This window comes from Psammomys obesus, unplaced genomic scaffold, assembly GCF_907164565.1.
Source record: "Psammomys obesus unplaced genomic scaffold, mPsaObe1.curated_primary_1811, whole genome shotgun sequence".
NCBI classification, from domain to species: Eukaryota; Metazoa; Chordata; class Mammalia; order Rodentia; family Muridae; genus Psammomys; species Psammomys obesus.
Window position 1 is genome coordinate 1383042 of NW_026590598.1, and position 26766 is coordinate 1409807.

Genomic DNA, 26766 nt, shown 5'->3' on the forward strand with positions numbered 1-26766 from the left:
AGTTATTTACAAATAGTGAAGTATCTTAAAAGTAAATGCATGTGTATTTAGTAGTTTTGTTTTACTTATTTATTTTTGTGTTGTTTTAGACAGGGTCTTGTTAGGTAGCCCAGGCTAGTCTCAAGCTCAGTCCTTGTACAACAACTTCCTAAGTCACCTGCATTGCCTTTATCTTCCTCCGTACTCAGCGGTTCATTTGTCATGACATACATAAAAAGAATGCACAGAAGCTTGGTCCGTTACCCTTATTTCTCTTTATAGATATCTGTGTTTGTCAGAAGTAAGTGAATAAAGCTGGGCATGGGGCTATACAAATGCAGTCCCAGTAATAGAGACACTAAAGTAGGCTCTCAAGTTCAAGGACAGCCAGGGATATAGAGCAAGACCTTGTCTTAACAACAACAGAATGAACAAAATTAAATAAATAAAATAAAAACAAGTAAGTGAATGAATTTTACTTTTTTTTTTTCTTGTTTTTCAATCCAGATGATTGAATTTAGGGCCACATGCTAGGCAAATGCTATATTTAGTCCTCTTTTTACCTGTTATGTTATGAGACAAGATTTTGCTAAATTGCCCAGGCTGACCTTGAACTTACTCTGTAGTCCAGGCAGGCCTTAAAGTTGTCATCTTCCTATGTTAACCTTCTAGGTAACCATAATATCAGCAAATTTCCTGTCTTTTCCCTTCTGAGGAAGAAATTTCTGTTTCCCCAAAGAGGTATATTTGGTAGCATTCTCACATTCTCGTTGAATCTCCCTCTTTATGATTTCATGCTTTGGCTTTTTTAAAAATGTTTTTATTTTTTTACTTTATGTTTATTTTATGAGTATTTTTCCTACATGTGTGTGACTGTTTCCTACAGAAGATATAGATATCCTGGAACTGGAGTTATGAATGATTGGAAACTAAGTAGCAAGTACTCTTAACTGCTTAGCCATCTTTCCACCCCTCCAGACTCTGCTCTTTTGTAATGGGATATGATTGTCCCTGGAATGTTAGCTTTCCCTTAGGGAATTGGTTGGTTGCTGAAGTCTTTCACTACTAGATTTAAGACCTTGGAGGTGATGGGGCCTTGGTCATAAGCAGTGGAAACAGGCTCCTTCTGAAGAAAAGCCCAAGCTAATGTCTTACAGGATGTAAGCCTAGAAGCAGCCAACTAAGAGATGCCAGACTGGGTGGAGTTGGTCAGACCCTGTCAGATGCCACTGGCTGACACTGGCACAGATGGTTTGACAGGACCATCAAATATGTGTTAGCTGGAGCTGGTTAAGGTGATTGACTATGGTAGGTCTGAGCTGGGTTGGAATGCGGTCAGGCCAAATAAGCTGCTGTGGGTATCCATGAAACCAGGGACAGTGGCCTTTGAGATATAGGTAATGCTTGTCCAGGGCTAGGAGAGGTAAAGGTACTAACTTGGTCTTCCCAGATGCAGGCACCTCATGTTAGAATGAAGATGGACACCCTTTTTCACCACTGCTTTTTCATGTCTGGGCTTTGCCTGGGTTTTTTTTTTTTTAGGACCTTGCCTCTGAGATGGAATATCCAGCTATGATTTGATGGCTGGGCTGGCTGGAGTTCTGTGGATCTGTTGGTTTCTCAGAGCCTGAGAGGAAGGGATTCTAGTTTTCTTTTTTTTCCAGTGCATGAAATACTTGCACTGATTCCAGCCTGTGCCTGTCTCAGGGAGTTCAAGGCCTTTAAAAGCCATTCTGGCTGAGTTCAGATGGATTCTTTTTCCCCTTTGTCTTGGGACTGGTCCACTTTTCATCTACCTTGACTTTGTTCCTTGACTTCTTGAACTCTTGGTTCTTAGAGCTGTTTTCTCTGGTTCTTTTTGTCTTTTTTTTCCCTCCATAGCAAAAATGCTATGCAAAGGTAGCTTTCTGAAATTGGCTGTCAGAGAATTTAGCCGTGTTCTCAGGAGTCCTGTCACTGTCCAAAGCACTGCCTATAACTTCTTTTCCCTCCATTACACACACGTGGTCCTGGTACTGGGTTTTGCTCCGAGCAGCTCCATCAAGAAGCTCAGAAGCCAGACACCTTATCCTTTTCCTCTTTCTTCCTAGTCTGATCAGAGGGGCCCTTTATAACGCTTGACTTTTCCTGCACCCAGTTTACCTCAGTGGCTCCAGTGGGATCTTCATTTTTTTTTTTTTTAGGTTTTTTAAATTTATTTTTTATATTATTTTGTTATTTACACTCAAGTGTTTTGTTTGTATTTAAATTTTAATTTATTTTGTTATTAATTACAACTTATTAATTTTTTTGTTTGTTGTTTTTTTATTTAACTTTTATTAATTACACTTTATTCATTTTGTATCCCCCTCATAAGCCCCTCCCTCTTCCCCTCCCGGTCCCACCCTCTCCCCTCCTTTCTGCATGCATGCCCCTCCCCATGTCCACTGATTGGGGAGATCCTCCTCTCCTTCTTTCTGATCTTAGTCTATCAGTTCTCATCAGAAGTGGCTGCATTGTCAGGGTTCTAGGTTATCTCCATGAATAGTCCTTGGTTGGAGTATGAGTCTCTGGGATCTTCATTTTTTTTTTTTTTTTTTTGACACAGTTTCATGTATCCCAGGTTTGCCTTGAACTTGTTGTGTAATAGACTTAATGGCTGTAACTTCTGATCCTCTTGTCTGTACTTCTCATGTTCTGGGATTATTAGTATGCATCATCATGCCTGGTTTCTGTGGTTCTGAGAGTTGCATGTGGGGTTTATGTATGCTAGGAAAGTATACTAAATGACATATATGCTTAGCATAGTTTGTTTTTATTGCAAAGTAATATTCTACTGTATGTGTATCTTATTTCATTCATCTATTCATAAGTTGTTGAACACTGGAGTGGTTTCCGCCTTGGGGCTACTGTGAACATGTATATATGTTTTTATGTAGATGTAGATTTAGTAATTGGGGTCTGTTCTCAGGAGTGTATTTGCTGTATTGTGTGCCACTTGAGGCATGGCCAAGCTGTTTTCCAAAGCAGGTGTGTAATTTTACATTTTACTAGGAAGCAAGGTGAAGGTCACACTCTCCCCACATCCTTGCTACTGAGGTAGGTCTTTTGTTTCAATGTCTGTTACTTGAGTTTTCGGTGTCAGATATAAAGATGCTTGTCTTAAGTCAGGGTCATGGAGGTTTATACTTAACTTTTTCTTCAAAGGTTTTAATAGTTTTAGCTGTTATATTTAGATTTGTAATTTGCCCTGTATTGATTTCCCTGTATGGTGGAAGGAGGAAGTCCAATTTCCTTCTTTTGAATATTGATATGTATTTGTCCTAGAATGAATTTTTAAAAAGTATCCATTTTATTAATTTTTAGGTTAGCATACAAAGCAGTGGGTTTTATCATGGCATCTTTATATATTTGTATCATTATATTTTGTTCTTACTTGATTCTTTCCCCTATGCCTCTTAGTACAGCTCCAGCTGATTCTCTTTCTTCATCCAGTTAGTCCTCTCTTCTGATTTTATAAATATAACATTTAAAAACTTGTATGTAGTTTGTATAGTATAGGTAATTACATAGATAGGCTATATAAAATTTAGCATGGGTTCTCTGTATAAAATAAAAGATGTGGTATTTGTCCTTCTGAATCTGGCCTCCTTTATTTAACATGATGTCCAGTTGTATCCTCTTTCCTGCATATGTGTTTAGCATGATTTATTGAAAAGGTTATTCTGGCCCACATTGAGTCATCTTGGGTCCACTGTAAATAAAAAATTCTAATCTTGGAGTTAGATGTAAAGGTCAATGGTGCAACATTTAACCAACATGCAAGAGCTTCTGGATTGGATCCCTAGTACCAAACCAACAAAACCAAAATCCCATCCATCCAGCCAGCCATCCAGCCATCCATCCAAACAATCAACTAAAACAGTAGCAACAACAAAATAAAACAAAATACCCAAACAAACAAAACCCCCTTTCCTGTCAGATTCCCACGTTCTTTGGACGAAGGAACCAGATTTGTCTTGTCACAAGTGTACACCAGCATTAGCCCAGTTCATGGTGCATAATAGAGACTTAGTTTGTATTTGTTGAAATAAAGAATGGAAGGAAAGAGAGAGAATAAGAGCAATGAGAGGCAGAGGCAGAGGCAGAGGTGGGCAGAGACTAGAGTATAGAGATGAAAGGACCCTGAGTTATGTGGGTAAAAGGGGTGATGTCTGCAGTCACGTTTTGTCTTTGCTTCACTAAATTCCTTTTTATTTAAGAATCTGATTCTAAATTCTGTTGTTTATTTTTGTAGGCCAGCTTTAATGACCATAGCTGATGGAGGACATAATATTTGTATTCATGTAGGGTCAAAGATGCTGGAGCAGATTCTTCTCAACATTTCTCCGGATATCCTCAACAGAGTGATAGGTAAAACAGCAACACACTATCCAGTAATTGTTGCATGAAATATGTACAGGAGTAGTCACGGCAAAAGAGTACATTGTTGTAAATAGAGAGTCCCCCTTCCACCCTTGTCAGTATTAAAGTAGAATGGTGGTTTAGATGGAGTGAAACACAAAAGCTTACATACGTTGGAAGTTGAGATCTCCTTACATCTGTCTTGTACAGGAATAAAAGAAGCACTTAAATTCCTAATTGGTTAGTAAAACCACTAGGTTTCTAGTCTCACAATAGTTAAAAAAAAAAAAAAGAAAAAAGGAATGTGTAGTGCCATGCATTGAAAGCAATCTATAATTGGCATTGATTTTTAAGATCTTCAGCTGTAATGCCAGGGTCAGTCAGTGACCAAGAAGAAATCAAACATCCCACTGTCAGATAATTGTGCTCCATGCCTGTCCTCATTAGCCTTAGACTCCTTAAGTGGACAAGCTAATCTAGTTCTTCTGCTTAGTTTTGTAATAGTATGTAATAGTGGGTTGCTCTTCATGATAATAAAAAGTTGAGCATCTAAGGCAAAAATAGGAAACAGTAAGTTTCATGTTTAGATTTGAGTCTTTATCCCTAAGATAACTTATTATGTATTTATAAATGTTTGGGGGTGTTTTGTTGTTTCTTCCTTTGTTTGTTTTTTAAATCTAGCATCCAAAAATGTCCTAGTCTCAAAAACTTGGGCTCAGCTTGTATATGTACTTATATGCTTAAAAACCGTAGAAAGATAAGTATGAGTGAAGCCTTTTTTTGAGATATACATGCCCTTTTTTAAAAATTTATTTTGTGTGTTTGACTGTTTTGTTCACCTGCATGTCTGTACACCAGAAGAGGTTAAGAAGGGCATTGGATTCCCTAGAACTGGAGTTAGGAATGGTTGTGAGCTTCCCTGCAAGGAGTTAAACCCAGGTCCTCTGCAAGAACAGGTGCTCTGGACTGCTGAGCTGTCTTTCAAGCCCCCGATGACATGCCCTTCTTATTTCCTGCAAGTGTGAACCTCAGTTTCTCATGCTGTTCAGAAGCTGATGTCTGGAGCAGCTGTCAGTCTGAGCATTGTCTGTGCTTGCTTTCATGAGCAGTAGGAAGCATGCCGTCTTTGTAGACTACCTTCAACAATTTGAAGCTAGAAAGAGGTATAGAACAAGAAATAAAGATGTGCATGAAGCTTGAGGAACCAAGGGAAACAAGGAAAACCTTTAGAATGTGCCTCTGTGAAGCTAGTCCTGAGTGGCATGTGTGTTTTGTTCTTCCTCAGTACCTTCCTCGGAGGTCACCTACGGCATAGTTGCAGCGGACTTGCTCCACTCCTTGTTGGCAGTCAGTGCAGAACCTTGCGTGTTGAAGATTCAGAGCCTTTTCGAATTGGATGAAAATAGCTACCCATTGCAACAGACTTTCTCCCTACTAGATTTCTGTCCTGAATCATGTAAGACGTGGAGCCCAGGACTTCCTCTAAGGCCAGAGGAAGACATAGGAGGCATTTCAAGGAAGGAGTGATGAAATAATCTGTCCCTTGAAGATTTATGTATTCTTATTACATGTATATAAGTGTTTTGCCTGTGTATGTCTGTGTACCATGTATGTGCCTGGTGCCCACAGAGACCAGGAGAGGCTCAGTGCCAGATCACCTGGGACTGGAGTAACATAGATGGTTGTGAGCCGTCATGTAGATTTTGAGAAAGTGCCCTTAACTTCTGAGCCATCCAACCTTATGATCTGTCTTCTAAAATAAATAAAATGACATGGGTTTTGCTTAGAGTTTTAAAGATAAATAATTTATTAGCATAATTGTGATAAATATATAAAAATTGTTTTTTTCTAAGAAAATTCTGTGAAGTTTTTATTTTCATTCTTGTTGTCGTTGGTATTCTTTTTATTCTGGGGAAATGATCTAGCAATAAAGGCAGTATATCACAGTTTCCTTGAAATTATGAGTGCCTCATTTGCCATTTCATTTAGATCCTGATGCACCAAGGCACAAAATATTGAAGAGCAACATGTAAGACATTTCCTCAGAAGTCACTTTTCTGTTATAAACTACTGCTTTTTCTATCTTAATAAGTTGTGAAATTGCTTTTCTTCATTATAACTGTGCATGCCAGGCTAGGGATGCAGTGTTGTTGGTAAAGTTGCTAAAGTAGCAGGCGAGTTAATTGCTTTTTTATCACTATGAAAGAACACCTGACAAAAGTAACATAAGGAAGGGAAGGTTTGTTTGGCTCTTGGGTTGAAGGTACAGTCAACATTCTGAAGAGGAACAAAGTGGTCCACCCATCCTCTAGATCTATCTTTGTGGTCCTCACATGAGGTTTAGGTTTAAATAAAGAGCAAGAGGCATAGGTCACTAATTCAGGTCAGGTGTGGTCATATTCATCATTGGCCCAGTATGACACTTTACTGTTTTGACTCCTGGCTCTTGGCCCCTGGCCCCTAGTCTATCCTCCAGGTTGTCAGCATTCTGTGAAGTCTCTTTCTGGAAGACAAGCATCCTTTCTGACTAAAAATAGGGTACCAACCTTTTTGTTCATTAGCATGAGACTTCAGAAGAAATTCCAATTTCTTGGCATCCATTGTCTCAGTATTCTGATAGCCAAAGGGAGGGGACAAATGTTTCTATTTAGAGTATTGTGTCTTCCTTCCACAAATAACTGTCATGTTAGTTAGTTAATTGACTGGATTAGTATTTTTAAAATGGCTGTATCACTGAAAGCAAGCTAGATATTCACTGTAGTCCTTAACAAAATCCCAGTGAGTTTCTAGAAAAAAATAATTCTAAAATTCATATGGAAGAACAAAAGTACCCTAGAGCAAAGCCACCTAAAAGGAAAGAGCAATGGTAAAGGTAGCACAGTATCTAACTTCAAATTTTATTACAGAGCCACAGTGACCAAAGCAGCATGGTATAAAAACAGATTTGTAGATAAATGGGATAAAATAGAGGAAGTAGCAATAAACCTTTGTAGTTACAGCCATATGATTGACAATAGTGCTAAGAACATACATTGGCATGTGTATGACATTCACTTCAACAGATGGTACTGGGAAAACCAGATAAACTGCATGAGAATGAGGCTAGCTACCTGTCTCTTATCCTGTACAGAAAGTGATTCAAAGTGGGCCAATGTCTTTAAAATCTGCAACTTTGACAGTGCTACCAGAAAACACAAGGAAAATACTTCCAAGATATAGGCACGGGCAAGCACTTCCTGGCACATTCAGACTGGTCTGGCTGCACAATGCAGTGTCTCATGGAAGGACTCTAGTAGCTCAGGAAATAAGATCAATATTGGTGAGAATGTAGGAATCCTTACACTCCAGGTAATAGTTCCAAAGTACAAAGTCCATAAGCATAGACAGCATCATATGGTTCACAGGAGGGTATAGCTGGCACACAAGGATAGTGATGCTTGAAGCATAGTGTGAAGGAAGGCAAACTGAAATAGCATACACCTCTCGACATTACATGTATTATATGTGCCTATATATTATATAGTGCTTGGTGGTGAGAGACAAGTATAACTACTGTAGAAATCAGGGAGGAAAAGGCAGTGCTTGAGAAGGGCCACCCCTGGACAGTTGCCTTTTGGGACCTGCTGGCTCTAAATCCAACCATTGCCACTTGCTTTACTGTAAGAGCTAGTCTACTGAGCAGCCATAGTGTGGTAACCATGATGCTAAACAGTAGAGGGCGGTGGAGCTGCAACACAGAAGGCTGTGCTGAGTCCAGGGTTGAGCTGGAAGCCACACCAGAGTGTCCAGGCCTCTGGCACCATCAGTGGGGCTCAGCTAGGCTCTCAGTCATGTGCCTGCTCCCTCCTGCCCAGGACACTTAAGAGCTGGAGGCTGGGTCCCCTTGGTGGACCTTCTTTGCTCACTCCTGCCTAAAAAAAAAAAAAAAAAAAAAAAATCAGCAAACTAGTATAAGCCCAAGCCAAGAGAACCAAGGCAGTTATTTGGCCAATTTTGTTCTTCATCATTAGTGATGAACAGTTAATTTACACAGAAACATGGGAGGAAGTGAGAAGTTTAAGGAGAAAGACAGGAAGGAGATTTCACCTTCCAAAGACCCTGACCGCGAAGTGCCGCAGTGCTGAGCAGCATTTTCAGACATCTGGAATCTGATTCCAGCTCTGGTGCTGCTTTTCAGCTGAGGATGAAAGCGCATCCCCCTTTCTCCTCCACCTATGGGAGGGAGAGCTCTCCTGGGCTGGCATGCAGCTAATATACAAAACCTCACTCGGTTCCCAAGGGGTAGTTCCTTCCTTCCTTCCACAACTGAAACATAAAGCAAACAGTGATTTGGGCAAATCATTCCATAATAAGTATTAGGGGAACATAGTGGGCAGGGATTATAGCCTGTTTTTATAATTACATGCTAAATTCAATTAAGAAATTTGTCAGTTATGTTGAAGGAGCTGGGCAGATGGAATCTAATCAGTGAATTATTTCATTATATTTTTCTAGTTACCTATTCAGATCTTCTTAGCAGATAGATAGCTTCTTCCTGCTCGTTAGATAAAGACTTAGAGCAAGTCCCATGGTTCCTTTCTTTCTTTTTTTAGTATTATGACTGTTTTGATCACTATTAGTAGTAAGTAAATAAAATAAAATTCCTGCAGTAGCTTCTAGTTCCACAGGCGGACTGTTTAGTGTGATACAGTCATCCACACTTCCTGTCTTGTTTCTATCCATCCTTCCTTCCTCACCTTGCCACAGGGGTACGTGGATAGGGTAAGGAGGAAGGTCATCTAAGGGGCAGGAAGCTATAGCTGATGGGAGCTGCAGCAGTGAGCGCTTCCACACTCTCAGTGAGGTTGTCTTCCCCACCATTCCATGACCTTGTTTTGCTTCAGTGTCCATTGGCAGCAACATTGCTCCAACCTCTGTACATTTTTTTTTTTTCTTAGTGGGAGATTTCCTTTGTCTGGAAAAGAAAACCAGTTCTGAAAATATATTTCTCAAACTCTTATGAGCAGAATTGCAGGTAAATTTTCCTAATTTGGGGGCACTTAAGTGAGACCAGAAAGTAGCAAGATGTAAAAATAATCTTCCTTTCTCTGATAATTATTCTCTGACATTTATGAGTACAGGATGCTCAAGGCTCTTGCAGTAATTTGGGCAAACATTCCATAGTGAAAACGAAGAAAAGCATAATTGGCAAATGACTGAACAAATTACAACACATCATTATGGAATGCCAAATTGGCAGGCATGACACGGAGACCAGGAGGCAACTGCTCCCCTGGGCTTGCACCTTCAGGAGGGAGCACAGGCTCCTGTGGCCACCTCAGATTATCCACTCCAATTCTCCACCCCTCCCTGGAGCTGTGCCCATTGTTCTGTAGCTGTGCAAAAAGGCATGTCTTCTCTGACCCTTGATTTTCAGCTTGGCCATGTGATTTGCTTCTGCCCAGGGATATCAGGGCAGGGATATCATAAGCAGAAGACAAAAAAAGATATATGCTTCTGCCTTCACCTTGAAAAGTGCTGCCAAATTAGCCAGTGCTCAGTGTGATCAACTGTGTCGCTGGCCTGGTGAGGAGCCCATCCCAGCCAGACCTGCAGCTTGAGAACGAGTTGCCTCACCTGGGAAGGTCATGCCCTGCCAATCCACAGATGCGGAGGACAAAGTGTTCATACTGTAAACACTGAGAAGCTGTGGTCGTTTGATATGCACCATGATTGCAGCACAGAGCCAACTGAACACAAGCTGTGCTTACCCACTGCTTTACTGACGGTTTCTTTGAATCCTAGTTCCCTTGTCTCTACCTCCCAAGTTGCTGCCATTCTGCCATCCCCAGCTGGGCATGCTTTTTCTGGGAAAGGACTTCTTTTTCTGCTAGAGGCAGATGGATGTTCACCTTAACAAGGGGAAAGGCTGAATGGCGTATGGACAACCTTTTTAAAAAAAGAGCCACAAAGTCAGGAGGGAAGCTCAGAGATGGAGTGACTTCTGAGGACCACTCTCCAGGAACTTTCTGGTTTGGGCTGAGAGGCTGAGCACACGCCCTTACGGGCAGCAAAGGCTATAGCGTCTCTGGAGCTTGGGAGGTGAGAAACTGGAGACTATTGTTGCCAAGGCAGCCCAGCAAAGATAGACACATTGAAGCCATGATAGCACTTAGGGACTTTTCCCCTGGAAACGTTTGTTGAATTGTTGGGTCAAACCGTAAAAGTTGGCAGTTTGGGGTAATGTCACAGTTCTTGTAGAAATTGGAGTCAAGACCCACAGAGGAAGAGCTCTTGAAGAAGAACACTCATGGTTTTTTAAAACCAGACAATTGATTTGCCATGCTTAATTTAAATAATGCTGTATCCATTCATACTGCCTCACTCGGTATTTACACATATTCCTGGGATGCTCCCTTTGCTGCTGTCTCATAGATTCAGAATGTTTTTATCCTTTATTTTCTTGACTTTGGGAAAAGCAGAATGCCCAAATTCTGTTAACCAGGTGACCCCAAAACTCAACAAAATGTCACCTGAAAGACTAAAGTGTGAGGTATGGCAAGATTTCATAGGACTTTGCCGGCCACGCGTTATGGCTCTAGGAAGGGGCTATACAGCAAACTGTGCTGATCACTCGCTGGCCTCCTCGTATGTGGCTGGGCTGCTTGCTCAACAGGTCTCTCCCTGATGTGCCCCCAGAGTGCTGTGTATTTGCTCTGCTGGGTGGAAGACAGAGAAACTCCAGCTTGAAAGACTACGCAGCTGTGGGCTCCGCACCACCAGCTTTCCAGGGTGGTAGGACTCGGTTCTTGCCACACTCCCACCCAGCATATGCGGCTGTGCTCCACCAAACAGTACATCAGTTCTCAACAACTGAGACCCTGTTCGAGGTCACAGCCTAGATCAGGAGCCCCCCAGATACCGGCCTAAGCTGGGCTTTGTCCCTCTTCCTTCCTGTACATGAACACTCATGGACCACTGGCTCAGGCTGGCCCCACAGTGCACCAAGAGTTAGATGAGATGGCCATGATGTGGTGCTGCACATACTGATGAGGACACGAGTTTCCAAGGCAGAATGAGGTCCTGGCTATGGCTCAGGGTTCCGTGGAGCGGCTGAGTGCATGCCAACGTTTCACCAGCTCCTTGGGCTTGCGGAGCATCTCCTCCCAGTGCTCCAGCTCCTTGCCTCGGGTGTACATGTAGGGGCCCACAACCACACGGCCCAGTGGGTAGCTCTCTGCAGGGGAGGGAAAGCTCTGTCATGTTCCTAAATACGGAAGCCGTGCCACTCTCATCCTAATGTCTGCACTGACTTCTGTGTTTCCCATTCCCTGTTCTCTGGAAGGGAGTAGCAAGCTCCTCCTCCCTAAGAACGAGCCACCCAGCATTGTTCTCCCCCTGGGAACTTGAAGGAGGAGACCAGGTGAAAGCTTGCATTGCAACCCTGTCCTTCACTGCCTAGCCCCCTGCCCCAGGCCATGTGGAACCTGAGGCATGTTGAATTGCTATAGGAGAAAGTACTTTGCAGAAGGAAGGCGTCTTCATTGCTTCCTTTTACACTGGGCAAGAGCATTAGGCAGTAATGTCTACCCGTCAACTACCCACTGGGAAGAAGGTCCCAAATCCAGCCCATGAGCAATCATGGCCTAATAGCATTGCTTCTGTAGTCAGTGACAGTGAATACCAGGGATGCAGGACAACTGATGAGGATAACCCATCCAGGACCTTACATGCTCATCTAGAAGGCATGAAGGAATGCAGAGAACACACACAGAGGACAGGAAATTCACTGCCTGACATCTCACTAATTTACTCAGAATGAGGAAGAGCTGACTATTTTTTAGCCTCTTTCTAGGGTACTATGGACAGAATCCAGTTAGACTTAAAGCTGGGCACGAGCCCCAGGCTTCCTAATGGGAAGCCCTGTGGCCTTGGGCAAGTATCTCAGGCTATCTGATAACTAGTTTCTTTGATGAGAAAAGAGAAACTCTACTTGCGGATCACCATTCACGCTGCCTACAACTGAGTAGCTTCAGCTTTGCATTTCCCCAACTCCATGTCCCCTGCTTCCCGTTCCCCAGGCCTTACTGTCCCCTCCTGTGATCTGCAGCACTGTCAGGCCAAGGCTGGCAGTGTCCAGCTCGTTGGTGTCAGCCTTGAAGCTGAAGGTTTCATTGTACACAGGGTTGACAGAGCCCAGTACAGCTGAAGTCCTCTTGCACTTCACGAATTGGTTGTGATTCATCAGAGACACTTTGACGAACACGCCTGCGGGACAGTGCACACACTAGTGGTCAGGAGGAGTGGGCACAGCGCAGCCCCTAAGGTGGGGTCTCTAGCTAGGAGGGCATGTACCCCCTCCCCAAGCACCAGGTCCCCTGAGGCCAGAGGATGTGACAGAAGGAAATAGTTAACTAGTGTAATGCTTTCGACCCAGGGAAACCTGGCTTCCTTTTCCTTCCTCTGCCTCTGGAGGCATCCATGCTCAGCTGGCCCTGTTGACTAGAACCTGGCACCACAGAAAAAGCTTTTGATACCAGAAGAATCCCCAGAGGGAGGGCAGGGTGGAATAGAGGAAGTGCTGAGTGCTTGGTCTTGGTCTCACGAAGTACAATTTGGATGCCTGGTGGGGAGGTTGGATTCTGCCTAGCCCTAGCTAAGTTGACTAGGAGGGACCCTCCTTAGGGTGAGGCGTGGGGGAGTAGGGGTGACTTACTGACAACACCCCTGTCCTCCTGGAGCCGGAGATCTTTGGCCCGGAGCACGACCACAGTCAGGCGGCTCAGGTAGTCGTTGTAGCTGATGCAGAACTGGAGATCCCCAAACTCTGAGGGCGGCTAGGAAGGCAGAGAGGGAAGCATTCACTCTGGCAGGTGGCGGAGGAGCTGAACATGATCTCCCTCCTCCAGAGTGCAGGCACACGTGCCCGTGACGCGTCTGCATGATTTCCTTTGAGACTTTCGCCACTTTGTACCCAGGAAAATTTGAAGATACCTGTGGAGTACAGGTTAAGCATTCCCAATACAAAACCCCCCAATCTGAAATGACCTGATCATTTCAAAATATTTTGAGTGCCAAATGTTAATTTACATGCCATGAAACTTTGCTTTATGCTGTTCAGTGTGTGTGCGCGCGTACATGCATGCACACAAGTCTGCGTGTGTCTGCTTAGATGTGCAGATCCTTGCAGAAGCCAGAGGGGGCGCTGCGCACCTTCCTCTTTCTCTCTCTGCCTTATTGCCTTGTGACAGGCTCTCTTCTGGAATCTGAAGTTCTCTACATTAGGCTGGCTGGACAGCAAGCTCCCAGGATCCATCAGTCTCCACTCCCCAGTGCCTCAGTTAACAGGGTTATAAGGCCATATGCTAGACTTTTGCATGGGTGCTAGGGATGTGAACTCAGGTTCTCTCTTTTCCCAGCGAGTACTCTTAACCGCTGAGCCATTTCTCCAGCTCTATATGCTCAGAATTATTTTAAATACTGTATACTGTCATACCTATGCATTGTGATTAATGTGCATGTAATATACATGGCATTGGACTTGGGTCCTTTTCCCAAGACATCTCATTATGTATATGTAAATATTGCAAAATCTGAAACCTTCCTAGTCCTAAGCATTTTGAGTAAAAGATCCCCAGTCTATAGTAGTGGGTCAGAGCCTGGTCTCTGGACTCTAAAGCCTGTTAGACCCACCTGGGTCCTCCCTGGGGAATGGGAAACAAGAGATAAGCATTTCCCTGGACCTAGGCTTTCCCGTTTGTTATATCACAGCCTTCTGACCTGTGTGGGAATCCAAATGCTTTTTGGATTTCTTTTTGAGACGGAGGCTTACTTAATGCAGTCCAAGCTGGCCTCAAATTTGTCATTTGGGCTAGTGCAGTGGCTCGGCAGGTTTAACCTGACTACCTGAGTTCAGTCTCCAGGGCCTATGTGGCCAAAGGAGGATGAACCCCTGAAAGTTGTCCTCCAATCCTTCCTTACAAGCATGCCATGACATCCCCTTGAATAGATAACTAAAAATAGAATAAAAAAATTGTGTTCTCTGCCCCGGCTTCCTGAAGGCTGGGATTATAGAGGTGTGCTATCACACCTGATTCCAAGTTGTGACTTTTCAAAGTGTTCCAGATTCTCACTTGAAGAATCTCAGTGTCCTGTGCCTGCTTAGGTGTGGGTCTGCCCTCTCCTGTGGGCCTGGGCTACCTCCCTGAGCCACAATGGCATGGTGGCGAGAAAAGATGCCAGCCAGGCTGGGGTGGGTCTCACGCCTCTCTCACTCCCACAATAGTGCTGAGACAGGTGGCATGTGTCTGGGACCATCTCACCTCGAGGTTCTCAGCTTCCAGGTCTCTGCAAATGACTCGGTGCTGGTCTCCCGCCAGGCTCTCATCCTTCAGTGGGAAGAGCACCTGGCCCAGGAGCTGGTGCTCCCTTTGCCTGTTCACATGGTACACGGAGAACTTCAGCACTCTCTGGGTGATGCTTTTGCTGGATACCTGAGGAAGGAGAGGACCCAGGGCAGGGTCAGGTCTGGAGTAGGGGCCAGGTGGATAATATAACAAGTTGCAGGCAGAACACACATCCAAACCCAGGCTTCCTTGGGAACCCTTTCCAGCAGCAAGGGCCAGCAACCCAGGGATGTGCATGCATGGGCCCCAGCCTTGTCATACAGTGTTCTGAGGACTTGTACCCATTGCTGCCTGGGACCTTGGTACCCCAATAACCAGAATCTGCCCTTGGAAAGTATTTCCTTGCAGAAAAAGCATGCCAGAAATCATAACTCAGTCTTGTGGAAATGGGCTCTCTTGAGCCTTTGCCTGCACAGCTGTGAGATGGGGGTCACTATTCTTGTCTAGTTGTGTCTGGCTTAGAGCAGATGACCAAATAATACTTATTTTCCCTCTTCAGCCCTTTCTTCCTGGAGCATGAAGGCCAGGGTCAAGTTGGGGTGTGACAACTAGTCAAAATGCTGAAATTAAGAGACTGGCTGCTTATCCCTAAATGGATCATCCTCCTCAACCCCTCTCCCCACCCAAGGCTCAGGGAATACCTAAGAGAAAGCAAAGGGTGTAAAACTCAGATGTGGTGGTGAATAATGCTTTGAATTCCAAGACTTGGGAGGCAGAGGCAGGTGGCTCTCTGGGAGTTCGAGAGACCAGCCTGGTCTATAGAGGGAAACCAGGGTTACACAGTGAGACCCTGTCTCAGAGAGAGAGAGAGAGAAAAGAGAGAGAGAGAGAGAGAGAGAGAGAATACCAGACATGAACTTGGGAGGATCGTCTTGCAGGTATTTGGATGGGGGTACTTAGAAGTGGAAATGGGGAGATTTGATCATGCTTTATGCTTTATTGCAAACATATATGTGAAATGCTCAAGAATAAAGAAGAATTAATACTAAAAGTTAATATTAAAATACTCTGTGGCAAGGGTCTAGCCTCAAACTGTGACAACAAAAGAAAAGAGAAAAAAAAACCCATCAAATTTGAATAAATGAGATATCCCTCTTTCTCCACCAAAAAACAAAAACAAAAACAAAACAAAACAAAACAAAAAACCCCTTGGGTGTGAAAGCATGGGAAAATGATAAGAGAAGAGCAGGCATTCCTCTCTTAGGTCTCCCAGCCCTGGCTCCTGTAGGAGGGAGGGCTTTGGCTGGCTGGGCCACACCTCTTCCCAGCTCTCAGCCTCCTGGAGAAAGGCCTGAACCACACTGCCAGTAATCACATGCTTTCTGGAAGTGGGCTGGCCTCTCCTTCCCTCTCAGGATATTGTGCTGCATAGCTCTTGAGACATGTTTGTTCAAGACCTCTTAGCAGGTCCTTCTAAGATCCCCTGGACACCTGCTGTGGTTCCCAGGCTGCTGTAAGCCTGATACTGTGCAGGTCTACTCAACCTTAGGCCCAGGGTGTGGCGAAGGCACCAATAGGCTGCAGCAAGGCTCCAGTCCCTGACACCTCCAACCAGGACAGGCAGTTTCTGTCAGGGCTCAAATAGGCCTGAGGGTCTTTCTTGGATGACCTTGCCCATAATGCTCAGAACATTGGGTCACTTCCAACAGCGCCATGGGTCAGAGCCTAGCCTCAACTAAGTAGACACTTCAAAAGAGCCTAGCATCAGCTAAGTAGACGCTTCAAAATATGCTTTCTCTCTCTTCTTTGCCCCAGGCATCCAGGGCAGGAGGAACCCAGTCTCTGACCATCTCTCTCTAAGCCTCATTTAAAGTTTCTTCACCAGTGGCTTCCTCCCTGCTCCTGCCTGCTGAGTAAAGCAGGGCAGGAGGCTCAAGGGTCCTGGAGGGCTGGAAAGACCTGTCTATAGGAAGCCAGGTTATCTTCTACAATGCTCCCTCCCAGAGAGCCCAAGGGCACTGGATACCCCTGCTCCAGAGGTACCTGGAAGATGAAGTTCTCATCAAACTGTGGGTTGTATGTTTTGTGTTTGGTCTTGGACTGGAGGAAGCGCCGCTCACCAGGCAGCAGGCAGAGCTTCACCAAGGTGCTGCAGGCTTCTGAGGGGACTTGCAGTTGCTGAGCCTTGATGAGGCCCACCAGCAGCCGCTCAGACTCCTGCTGGTACTCCACCGAGAACCACAGCCGGCCCCGGCAGCCATCAGGGAAGTCTGTCTCACCAGTGTCCGCTGGGGACTTGTATAGCTCTGGGTCGATGTTCCCTGCCATACATGCATCTCCTACAACAGAAGGCCAGGGAGGACCGGCTCTCGGTGTGCCCACCTCATGGCCGAGCCACTCACTGCATGCCAGAGCCCATCACACCTGTCCCTCTGATTAACCTCGTCCCTGGGGGTCCATTATCCCCAGCACCTGGCCTGACTCCTTTCTGCAGTGTCTAAGGAATGATGAACACTGACAAAAGGTTGCCTTTCTTCTTCCTCTTCAAATTAGAATGGATAGCTGCTTGCTGGCGTTTATCCTGGGAGATCTTCAGAGGAAGAGGCGGCTGCAAATCTCTGCTCCCACCCCCTAGCCTTCTGCCCCCTCAGTCTGCCAATCCATCATCCTGGGGCAGGATCCAGTCCACCTCTGCACCAGGGCATGCCTTGGCTCCAATTCTATACTGAATTCTTTAATTTTTCATTTTATTTATTATGATTATTGTGTATACGTATGTGTATATGTATATATGTAAGTATGTACGCATGATGTGTATGTATGGGCATGCACATGACAAGATGCTTGTGTGGCGATCAGAGGACAACCCTGTGGAACTCATTCTTTCCTTTCACTTTTACATGGGATCCGGTGATCAAGTGTAAGCAGTCAAGTTTATGTGGCATGTGCTTTTTACCCAAAAAGCCTTCTCAGGGCCCCCACATCAGCCCCCTGCTGCCTCTGTCCTAGGGTAAGCACTGCCAACATTCCCCAGCCTCAGTTATAAATGAGGTCATAGTTCTCTCCACTCCACAGTGAGGAACACAGTGAGGCCCAGTGCCAAAACAGCATGCGAATATGGAGTGAAGCAGGCACTTGGTGAGCAAAGCACCAGAAACACTGGTCATTGGCATCCTTGGGCTGGCCAGAGTAATGAAAGCAGGTGGCTATACCTAGCCAGACCGGTCCCTGAATCATGGGGAAACTTACCAGGGTTGGTACTGGAGGTATAGGGCATGTGCTCTGGGACAGGGCAGGGGTCCTGTGGGGCCAGAGTCCAATCTCTACCATGTAGGGGCACCCAGTCTCGGCCTTGGTAAGAAGGAGGTACCACAAATGGTACACTTGGTAGCCTGTCCAAAGGGAGGAAAGCAACATTTGGATGGCAAGGGAGTTATGTGACCTCAATGCTCAGCGAAGAGGCTGAGCCAAAGGCTGGAGGGAGAAAAGCCAGCAGGAGCCAAGAGCATCACTTCTGGGGGTATGCTAGGACACACACACACACACACACACACACACACACACACACACACACATACTCACTCACAGTGCCTGTCTGCCCAGAATGGTGTGATGGGAGAATCAGAGCAGAACCTCTGATAGCAGCCTGTCCCGGTCCAACCTGTTTTTTAATATCCTCTGCGCCAGTTTTCCCAACCGGAAAATGGGGTTCACAAAGCCTGCCTCCAGCTTATTGTGAGGTTTCTGGGGTTTCATTGTGTAGTTTCCAGCATGCTGATGGCTGATGGGCACCCCACAACAAAACGTTTCTTTTCCGCCTTGCCCAACCGCACGGGTAAGTACCCAAGCAAAGCAAGGCCTTAGAGAATGAAAGGCCCAGAATCTCACCTGCCAGGTGGGGGCCCAGCGTGCTGGCAGAGCTTGTCCTCGTGTTTGCTGGAGGAAGAGGGGGTGGCCGGGTCTGGCATCTCTGGCAACTCCTCGTAGGTGAAGGCGGTGCAAAGCCTCCTCCACAGGCAGCAGCTCACTCCGATCATCATCAGCAGCCCCCCAGCGATGCCCCCGACCACCAAGGCCAGCTGCTCTGAGGCAGAGACCACCCGTGCGGGCTGTGAGCCAGATGAGGAGAGCCACCCCACCAACTCACACACCTTGGTCCTTGGGAGCGAGCAGAACCGGGCAGGGCCCATCCCAGGAATGACACCTAAATAGGCTGTTTGCTGGTCTCAGCCCAAAAGACATTTCCACTAGGAACGGCTGGCCTTGGACCTGGATGTGGCTGTGCTCCGGAGTAGAAAGCAAACCTTCCCTCATAGAGCCTCCACTTCCTGCTGGGGTTTGGATGTGAGCTTGGGTGTGGGTTCCATGCACTTGAGAAAAGTCCAGGAAGGAATCGCTGCCCCGTGGCTTGACAGCTCTTTTTTGGGGGGTGGGAGTGGGGGGAGAGTAGGGCGGAAAGTTCGGGGGGGGGGGGGCGTGTCCTGGAATCAGATAGGGAGGCTCCACAAGCTCTTCCCCCAACTTGCCCTCTATCTAGGGGAGAAGGTGGCAGGCAGTGAAGCCTAGTGTTAAGAGGAGGAAAAGATGGCAGATTTGAGAAATGGGAGACCTAACGACTTTTCGACTCCCACATCTGCAGGGACCCCGGAGGTCCTGCCTGGATCTACCAAGAAGGCTTAGAGGCTGGGTCTCACGTTCTGCATGCAGGCACTGGGCAAAGCAGCCTCCTAGGCGCGGACCGGCACTGGTTGTCTCAGGTTCAGGGGTCTAGACAGCTGGTGAGAAGGCGGGACCAGTACCATCCTAACCTGTACCTGTCTGCGAAGAGCTAGCTGCACCCTTCACTCCATTTCCTTGGGTTCCAGGGTTGAGACAAATGCTGGATTGTTGCGAGAGCAGACTCCAAGCCCTGGAATAGAGGTAGGAGGTGAGGTCACTTACCCGCCATGGGGCTGCTCCTGAGAGCAGTAGCTCGCGGGACTCACGCTGCTTCTTGGACGGCGCGGCAGGACCCAGGCGGTCTCTGCACAGAAGCCCTCCAGAAAGCGGAGGCTGCTGCGGGGTAGTTGGGGGGCAGGGCTCCAGCGCCCCGCCCCAGTGCTGGCCCAGGCCCGGGAGGGGCTCAGAGGCGCTGCTGCGAGTCCGGAAATCGCGGGCTCCGGGAGGGGCAGGTCCCAGGTGCCGGTGCCGGAGGCTCCGGTAGGGGGCCGAGGTCACGCCCATCACTGAGGGCAGAGCAAAGCTTCTTTATCAGCGTGGGCTCTGCACCACAGGGTGGCCCTTGCATGAGCCGTGCCTGAGGCCAGAAATGCGCCTGAGTCCTCTCCATTGGTCCTTCGAAGGCTGAGTTGCGACTCCTCCAGATTCCAACCCGGTCTGGCTTTTTCAGTCCGGAGTTCCTAAGCATTCCTGGGAGCAGCTCTACCTGCTTAGCTGTCCCACCAGCCGTGTGGAGCTCAGGTTTCACAAAGCCTGATTTCCAGGCTTCCAACCCAACTGCCCCTCACAACTTTTTCCCAAAGCTTTTCCGACCTTGATTAGCAATAACACCCCAAGTGTTCACGTGAACTTGAGGGGCTCTCACAGCCTTGACAGTCTTAGCGGTGACTTAGAAAGTAAGGGATGACAGCCACTATTACGGCAACAATCTGACTCAGGTGATCATTAACTGAGTCTTCTTTACACCAGTTATCATGGTGACACGGTGATTGTTATCCGGCAATCAGTGAGAGGCTCCCTCTAGGGGCTCTGCAGGGAACCTCAGTGGTTCCTACCAGTGAGTTTACGCCTTCAGTAAGTACCCTTTCTCCACTCAGTAGAATGGAGAACTTCCCTTGCCTAAGTAAGTGGGGGAAGGGGAAGTCCGTCTAGGGTTTTACAGAAGTAACGTCCAAAGAGGAAGCTTTGGCCTCTGGGACTCCGGAGGTGCTGGTGTGGTGTCCACCGAAGGCCCGGTATGATAGGTAGGTTGGTGAGAAGGCCCTGCCTTTCCAGGGCTTTCCTTCACTTGAGGCAAGGTGGAATGAGCTGTGAACTTCAGAGTCCTTTACATCATGGGGACAGAGATCCCAGAAACTCAGTCTCTACCCACTTGTCCCCAAGGAGTGACGGCACTGTCTCATTCCTGAACCTCTCCTAGTAAGAAAGGCCACCCTGGCATTTCCCTACGCTATTGTCCTGGTAGCACAGTCAGATTGGAGAGTGTCAGGAGAACCCAGTCTTCAGAGGTGAGCAAGAAGAAGCTGGGGTCCTCTAAGCCCCTCATCTTTCCATCAAGGTGTGAGTTAGAGGCCTGCATACATAGAACTAGGCCAGCATAGTTCCTAATGCTGCAATGGCAGCAGTTGCAAGATCAGAAGGCTGGGGTGAGCCTTCATGGCAGGCTCTACCTGGAGGTTCCAGAGGAGAATCTTTTTCCAATTGCTATGACTGCTTACTAGAGCCTCATCTTCAAAGCCAGCTGTGCAGCATTTTCTTTGAGTCTGGGTCTTTTTTTTTTGGGGGGGGGGTTGTTTGTTTGTGTTTTTGAGCTAGAGTCTCTCTGCATAGCCCTGGTATCCTGGGCTTATCCTGGTATCCTGTAGACCAGGCTGGCCTCTAACTCACAGAGATCCACCTGAATCTGCCACCCAGTGCTGACTGGGATTAAAGGTTTGTGGCCCCATCCTCCCCAGCCCCGCTCAACTCTTTCTGCATTTCTCTTATAAAGACCCTCAAGATTGCAGGCACCCACCAGGCATCTCAGGATTATCTCCTCATGTCAGGATCATTAGCTTAACCTGCAAGTCCCCTTTTGCCATGCAAAGTAATCACATGGGGTGTTGTGCTGGCTAATTTTTATATCAACTTGACACAAGCTAGAGTCATCTGAGAGGAGGGAGCTCCAAACTGAGAAAATGCCTCCATAAGACTGGGTGGCAAGCCAGTGGAACATTTTCTTAATTAGTGATTGATTGGGGTGGGGGGACCATGTAGATCAGGCCATCGATGAGCTGGTGGTCCCAGGTTCTATAAGAAAGCAGACTGAGCAGGCCATAAAGAGCAAGCCAGTAAGCAGCATCCCTCCATGGCCTCTTCATTGGCTTCCACCTCTTGGTTCCTGCCCTGCTTGAGTTCCTGCCCTCACTGCTTTTGATGATAAGCTGTTACATGGAACTGTGAGTGAAATAAACCCTGCCCTCCCCAAGTTGGTTTTGCTCATGGTGCTTCATCACAACAATGGAAACCTTAACGAAGGAAGACAGATGTGAACAACTTAGGGCTAATCAGAGCATCTATGCATCCCTTGGACTGGGGCAGGGGTGGGTCATATTTTTCTTCAGTACAGGAAGTTGGAACTTTCAGTGTGTCCCAGGGCTGGCTTCAGGCATTTATCCATGCTCACATGTCCCCTTCCTGGTAACCCTGACCATAATGAGGCATGATACTCTATTTGTACCTGTTGTCTTTATTACTGAGCCTGAGTTGTACTGGGTCTAAATCTGGCTATTGAGTAGAGATTGATATGCCCCTGGCCTCATGCTATGCCTTCCCAGTGCATCTATCTCTCTCCCTGGCCTCCTTCTTTGACCAGCAACATCCAAGACAGCTCGTTTTCCTCTGTTTATCTTCATCATCTCCAAAACCCTATCCCAGGCCTCCCTGATTCCTCACCAACAATACTGCATGGGCTTTCTCTGGGCGCCTCACACTTGATCATGTGTCTCTCCCACCTCATTTCTTTTATGCTCTTTCCTTCCCTCTACATGTTCAGGGTCTGGCCTTGTGCAGATACTCTGAAAGGCCTGCCAACATACTGGCTTCCTTTCAGTATGCCTGGAATACTCAATGCCCCTCCCACCTGCCTCGAACAGGCTCACCCTGCTGCACGAACCTCTGGGACCTTCTTCAAGAAGCTGTTCATCATTAGCTCTTTGTTCTCATGGTTCCTGAAGCTGCCATGATGACTGAGGGACTCCACGTCTGTGGCTGGAGTAACATCTATCCTACACTCCCTAGCAGATTAGCTCCTCCGCGGAGGCGGAGCTACGTCATATTCAGCAAAAGCTGTGTTGGCAGTGGCTTGTGCACTTCAAGCTCCTGAGGAGCTCCTCATGCTGGGCACTGGCTGCTGGGACTCATGCTCGTTACCTGTTAGCTCCGTGTGTAAGCACCTTCCACATCCAGCTCACATAGCCTGGGACTTTTCTCACTGGAAAAGAGTCAGAAGGCCTCTCTTTTCCATGTCTCCCAGTGTTCAGAGAGTTGTGATTCATGTCCACTTTATATTGTCCCATCAAACTTTATATTAGCCTTGAGGTTTAGAACCAGGCTTTCAGAGGAAGAAATTAAAGAGGCATCTTGCCACTTGCAGATCCCTTATGCCCTCTTTCCCACTGATCAGCTGGCAGGTACACGTAAGTCCCTAGGAGACATGTCACTTGGTGTTGCCCCTGAACTAGGCAAGAGCCAAAGGTACTATGGTGCTTCCCCTCCATTGCATGAGAGTTATGCGACTAGGCTGGCTCAGAGGCAACTTCACATAATGGAAGTGCCGCCCATTATTTCCTGTTTTCAGATCTGGTTGATTGCTTGGTGTCTGGTGCTGGAAAACTTGGAAACAGCAGCAGACATGGTTTCTCTCTTCCATGGCCAAAAGGAAACCATGTTGTCATTGGCAAGCACATTTCCAAGGAGATTTGCTCAAGGTCCAAGAGTTTAAAGGCACTGATAAATAATTCAGGGTGGTGGATGATTCATGAGAAAGGCCACTTTCAATTAACCTTAAGATCAGCCCCCATCTAAAGAAGTGTTACCTCTCATCATTTAGGAACAGAGAAGCCAGGGCAGGATAAAGGCCACACTGAGAGACATGGACAAACCGTGCCTCATGTCTGTGTAAACTCCTCCCTAGTCAGCTATGACATTATCCCTGTTCCCTTGTTTAGCTACAGTGCCTTCAGACTCAGTTTCTTTCTTCGTTTTGTTTTGTTTTGTTTTGCTTTTTTTTTTTTTTTTTCTTTCAAGACAGGGTTTCTCTGTGTAGCCTTGGCTGTCCTGGACTTGCTTTGTAGACCAGGCTGGCCTCAGACTCACAGAGATCCACCTGCCTCTGCCTCCCCGAGTGCTGGGATTACAGGCGTGCGACTGCCACCTGGCTAGACTTGATTTCTTACAGTCTTATTATAGTTTGGGTTGTACTCTTATCCCAAAGGCACACAGGTTGAGAATTGCTTCCGAGGCTGTGGTGCTACTGGAAGGAGTGGACTCTTTGGCAGGTGGGACCTAGTGAAAAGATGATAGGCCATTGGGGTGTGCCTTTAAAGGGGACACACCCTAGAACCTTCCTGTTTTCTGTGTTTGCTTCTGGGCTGCTTGTTTTCCTATGTGACCCCTCTGTGATGCGGGACTCTTTGGCGGCGCAGAAGCTCTGGCAACAACCGGGCATAGGCTGGAACCTTTGAAGAGTGAGTTGTAGCGAACCTTTCCTGTTTAGTGTTAATCTTGAAAATCGTGAGAGAAAGACCAGTTCCACAGTTTGTGAGCTGAATTTGAAGCAAGCTTTAAACCAGGAAGATGGACTCTGGCCAGGTCCATCTCTGGGTTCCCAGAAAATGGCCACGAATCATGTTTTCACAAAGGCTTAAAAAGACAAAATCGCATCAGGTTCAGCCAGGGGCACCCATATATCCTGATTTTTTCCTGCCTAGGTACCTCCCACCTACATCCAATCAAGCACATCTGGTGTAGTTGGTTCAAATGAACTTGTTTAGGGGGTAAAAACATAAACATTTAACCTTTTAACCTTTTGCATTTAACCTTGGTTCTCACCTTAGGTTGTTTACCTCAGGTGTTTTGTCACAGTAGGGAAAAGTGTTTAGGGCGTATGGAGCATGTGCACAGGGAAAATACATGACGATGGTGACAGTGGAAACATTGTTTCTGTCACATCGGTTGCTAGTGATGACTGGGTGCTGGCACTGAGCCACTGAAGGTGGGGTGAGGGACGGGGGAACCTGGTTCTGGAATGTGGGTGGTTCTCAGTTGACCAATAGAAATCCAACCAACGTAAGGCCTCTCTTATTTTTAACAGTTTTATTTTTCCAAGTTAGCAGTTGTTTATTATAAAAATAATAATAAATAATAGTGTATTTTATCAGAACATATATATGTACTTTTCTCACATTTATCTCCATTACCCTTTATTGACCCCCCCCATTAGAACCACTTCTATTTTCATGTCACATTCACACTTAAATCTAGATTCCACATATGAAGGAAACATACAGTATTTGTCTTTCCCAGTCTGGCAACTTTGTTTAACATACGACTTCCCGTTTTCTATTTTCCTGCAGGTGCCGCGCTTTCGTTCCTCTTCACAGCAGAAGAGAACTCTACTGTGTGTATGTATCACACGCCTCCTCTTTTGAGGAACTTAAAAGGGAGTATATCCAATTGAGTCACAAGTCCCCCTTGTTCCTCCCCTCACTGTATGTGTCCAGTTCCATGTCAACTCCTCAGAATGCCAATACAGAGCTAATTCACCACCTAGCTCACTCCTGCTTCCTGGGTTGTCATCTATATTCCGGTCCTGTGCCCTCTTCCTCCTTCCCCTGCCGAACTGTTGTCTTTTCCCTACCCAGGTTCAAGCATTCTGCTTTCTTCTGAGAGAACTACTTCCCCACTTCATTACCCAAACAGTTCCTATAAAGCAGGTGCCATTCTGCTCCCCACACCGTCTCCTCGCCAGAGTCGTGGGGCTTTGAATAGGACTTAGCCAAGGTCAATCTATGTATTTCATTGGTCACAAAGCTAGTGATACAGTCTAGGGTCTTGATTGGGTTCATCTTCTCTGCTAGTTAAAGAATTAAAAGACAGCAAAGTCTGAAGAGCAACAGGTAGCATCTTACACACTGCAGACAACAGCTGGCAGAATCAGCATTTGAGAAATGCATTTATCTGGGGCCAGACTTCCTAAAGTTTCTAAAGAGTTTTCTTCCCATAATTTAGGGTTGGTCAGTTTAAAAAAAGGTAGGCTGGTTGGTGAGCCCATGACTGCTGTATAACACATCCAGATTCAGTCCATCAGCCGGGGCCTGCTGGTGGGAGAAAAAGCACACAATCCCCATGTGTTAAGCTGTTCAGCTTTTGTCTTGAGTCAGGAGGGTGAGGAAGAAGCCAGCCATCTTTATTACCTAGCCATAGTCCCTGTCCATCCTCCCCACAGTCCCGTGATCCATGCTGCCGCCATGACAGGTGTGTGGTGCCCACGGCCTGTGCTGAGGCAGAGGGCTGTGTTGATAGCCATGCTCTGTACTGCCACTTCAGACCATGCTCAAGTCCAGAGCATGTGCTTATGTCAGGGAACATGACATGTTCCTGGTCTGTGCTGTGGCCAGAAACCATGTGTAAGTCCATCATCTGTGTGCTCCTGCTCATAACTGGAGCTGCCATTGATGGCTTGTGTGAACCCAGGGATCCAGCTGCTCACTTACTAGCACCTTCTCAGAGCATAGACAGGCACAGTCAGACATCCCTTGCTATTTCAGCATTCTTCTCAGTGTGACAGAAGCCACGTTCCCTTTTCCATGTGCTCTTGTCTACTGGCCTCTGGTTAGAATAGGCTGGCCACATGCTTTCAGTCTGAGACATGAAGGGAATAACCCAAATGAAGACTGTTTGGAGCTCCAAGGAGCTCACCATCCAGGTCCTGCTGTCTGGGTCTACATACTCTTACTTGTTCCAGTTCTTTCCAGGTTTCTGAAGGAGCTATGCATTCCCCAGAGGTTTTGGACCTGGACCTGGATGCTGCATCAGACTGAGTACCTGAGTCCTGCATTGCTTTCTATCATTTCATTTGGAGGGGAGGGGCACATGATGTAATTTCATGTTCTAAATCAAGAATGCTTAGCGTCTGGCAGGTGAAGTTGTCAACATCTGTAATTCCTGGGATGTTGTTACAGGAGGATTGAGAATTTGAAACAATCCCAGAAGGAGGAGGAAGAAAAGAAGGAGAAAGAAGAGAAAGTAGGAAGAGAAGAGAAGGGAGGAGAGAAGGCAGAAAGGAGTGGGGACAAGGAAGGGGGGAAAAGGAGAAGAA

General features: G+C 46.5%; 2 protein-coding genes and 1 long non-coding RNA gene across 11 annotated transcripts in view; 2 read left to right on the top strand and 1 right to left on the bottom strand.

Annotated features, from left to right (window-relative positions):
- The window catches only part of Shld2 (shieldin complex subunit 2), an 80686-nt gene extending 73512 nt beyond the window's left edge, over positions 1-7174 (top strand). For 5 of the 6 annotated variants that reach the window (XM_055607974.1, XM_055607975.1, XM_055607972.1 and 2 more), the window contains 2 exons: positions 4256-4371; positions 5648-7174. In XM_055607974.1, coding sequence (XP_055463949.1) covers positions 4256-4371; positions 5648-5889 — 358 coding nt within the window. In that variant the 3' untranslated portion in view covers positions 5890-7174. The remainder of the gene's footprint in view (positions 1-4255; positions 4372-5647) is intronic. The other variant, XM_055607976.1, reaches the window with a different exon arrangement.
- A 71-nt stretch (positions 7175-7245) lies between these two features.
- Positions 7246-20086, bottom strand: LOC129677330 (synaptotagmin-15-like). 4 transcript variants are annotated; one of them, XM_055607977.1, is made up of 8 exons: positions 19629-20086; positions 18576-18766; positions 17937-18079; positions 16731-17026; positions 14664-14834; positions 13058-13178; positions 12430-12609; positions 7246-11578 (listed from the first exon to the last, which is right to left on the bottom strand). In XM_055607977.1, the coding sequence occupies exons 1-8, from the start codon at positions 19908-19910 to the stop codon at positions 11436-11438; spliced, it is 1527 nt and encodes a 508-aa protein (XP_055463952.1). In that variant the 5' UTR covers positions 19911-20086; the 3' UTR covers positions 7246-11435. The 4 variants fall into 4 exon arrangements, with proteins under 4 accessions (XP_055463952.1, XP_055463953.1, XP_055463955.1 ...); XM_055607978.1 differs by having other exon boundaries at positions 18576-18771; positions 19629-19697; XM_055607980.1 differs by lacking the exon at positions 19629-20086 and adding an exon at positions 19502-19520.
- On the top strand, positions 19532-26435 carry LOC129677332 (uncharacterized). Its single transcript, XR_008720195.1, has 3 exons — positions 19532-19607; positions 25022-25069; positions 26413-26435. It is a non-coding gene; the product is annotated as an uncharacterized LOC129677332 (long non-coding RNA).
- The last annotated feature ends 331 nt before the right edge of the window (positions 26436-26766 follow it).

Excerpts from the sequence above, each read along its gene's own strand:
- LOC129677330 (XM_055607977.1), bottom strand. The coding sequence starts at position 19,910 with ATGGGCGTGACCTCGGCCCCCTACCGGAGCCTCCGGCACCGGCACCTG. Across the intron at positions 13,179-14,663 it reads TGGAAGCTGAGAACCTCGAG|CCGCCCTCAGAGTTTGGGGA; the intron begins GTGAGATGGTCC and ends CTGCCTTCCTAG. Across the intron at positions 12,610-13,057 it reads GGAGGACAGGGGTGTTGTCA|GCGTGTTCGTCAAAGTGTCT; the intron begins GTAAGTCACCCC and ends ACTGTCCCGCAG.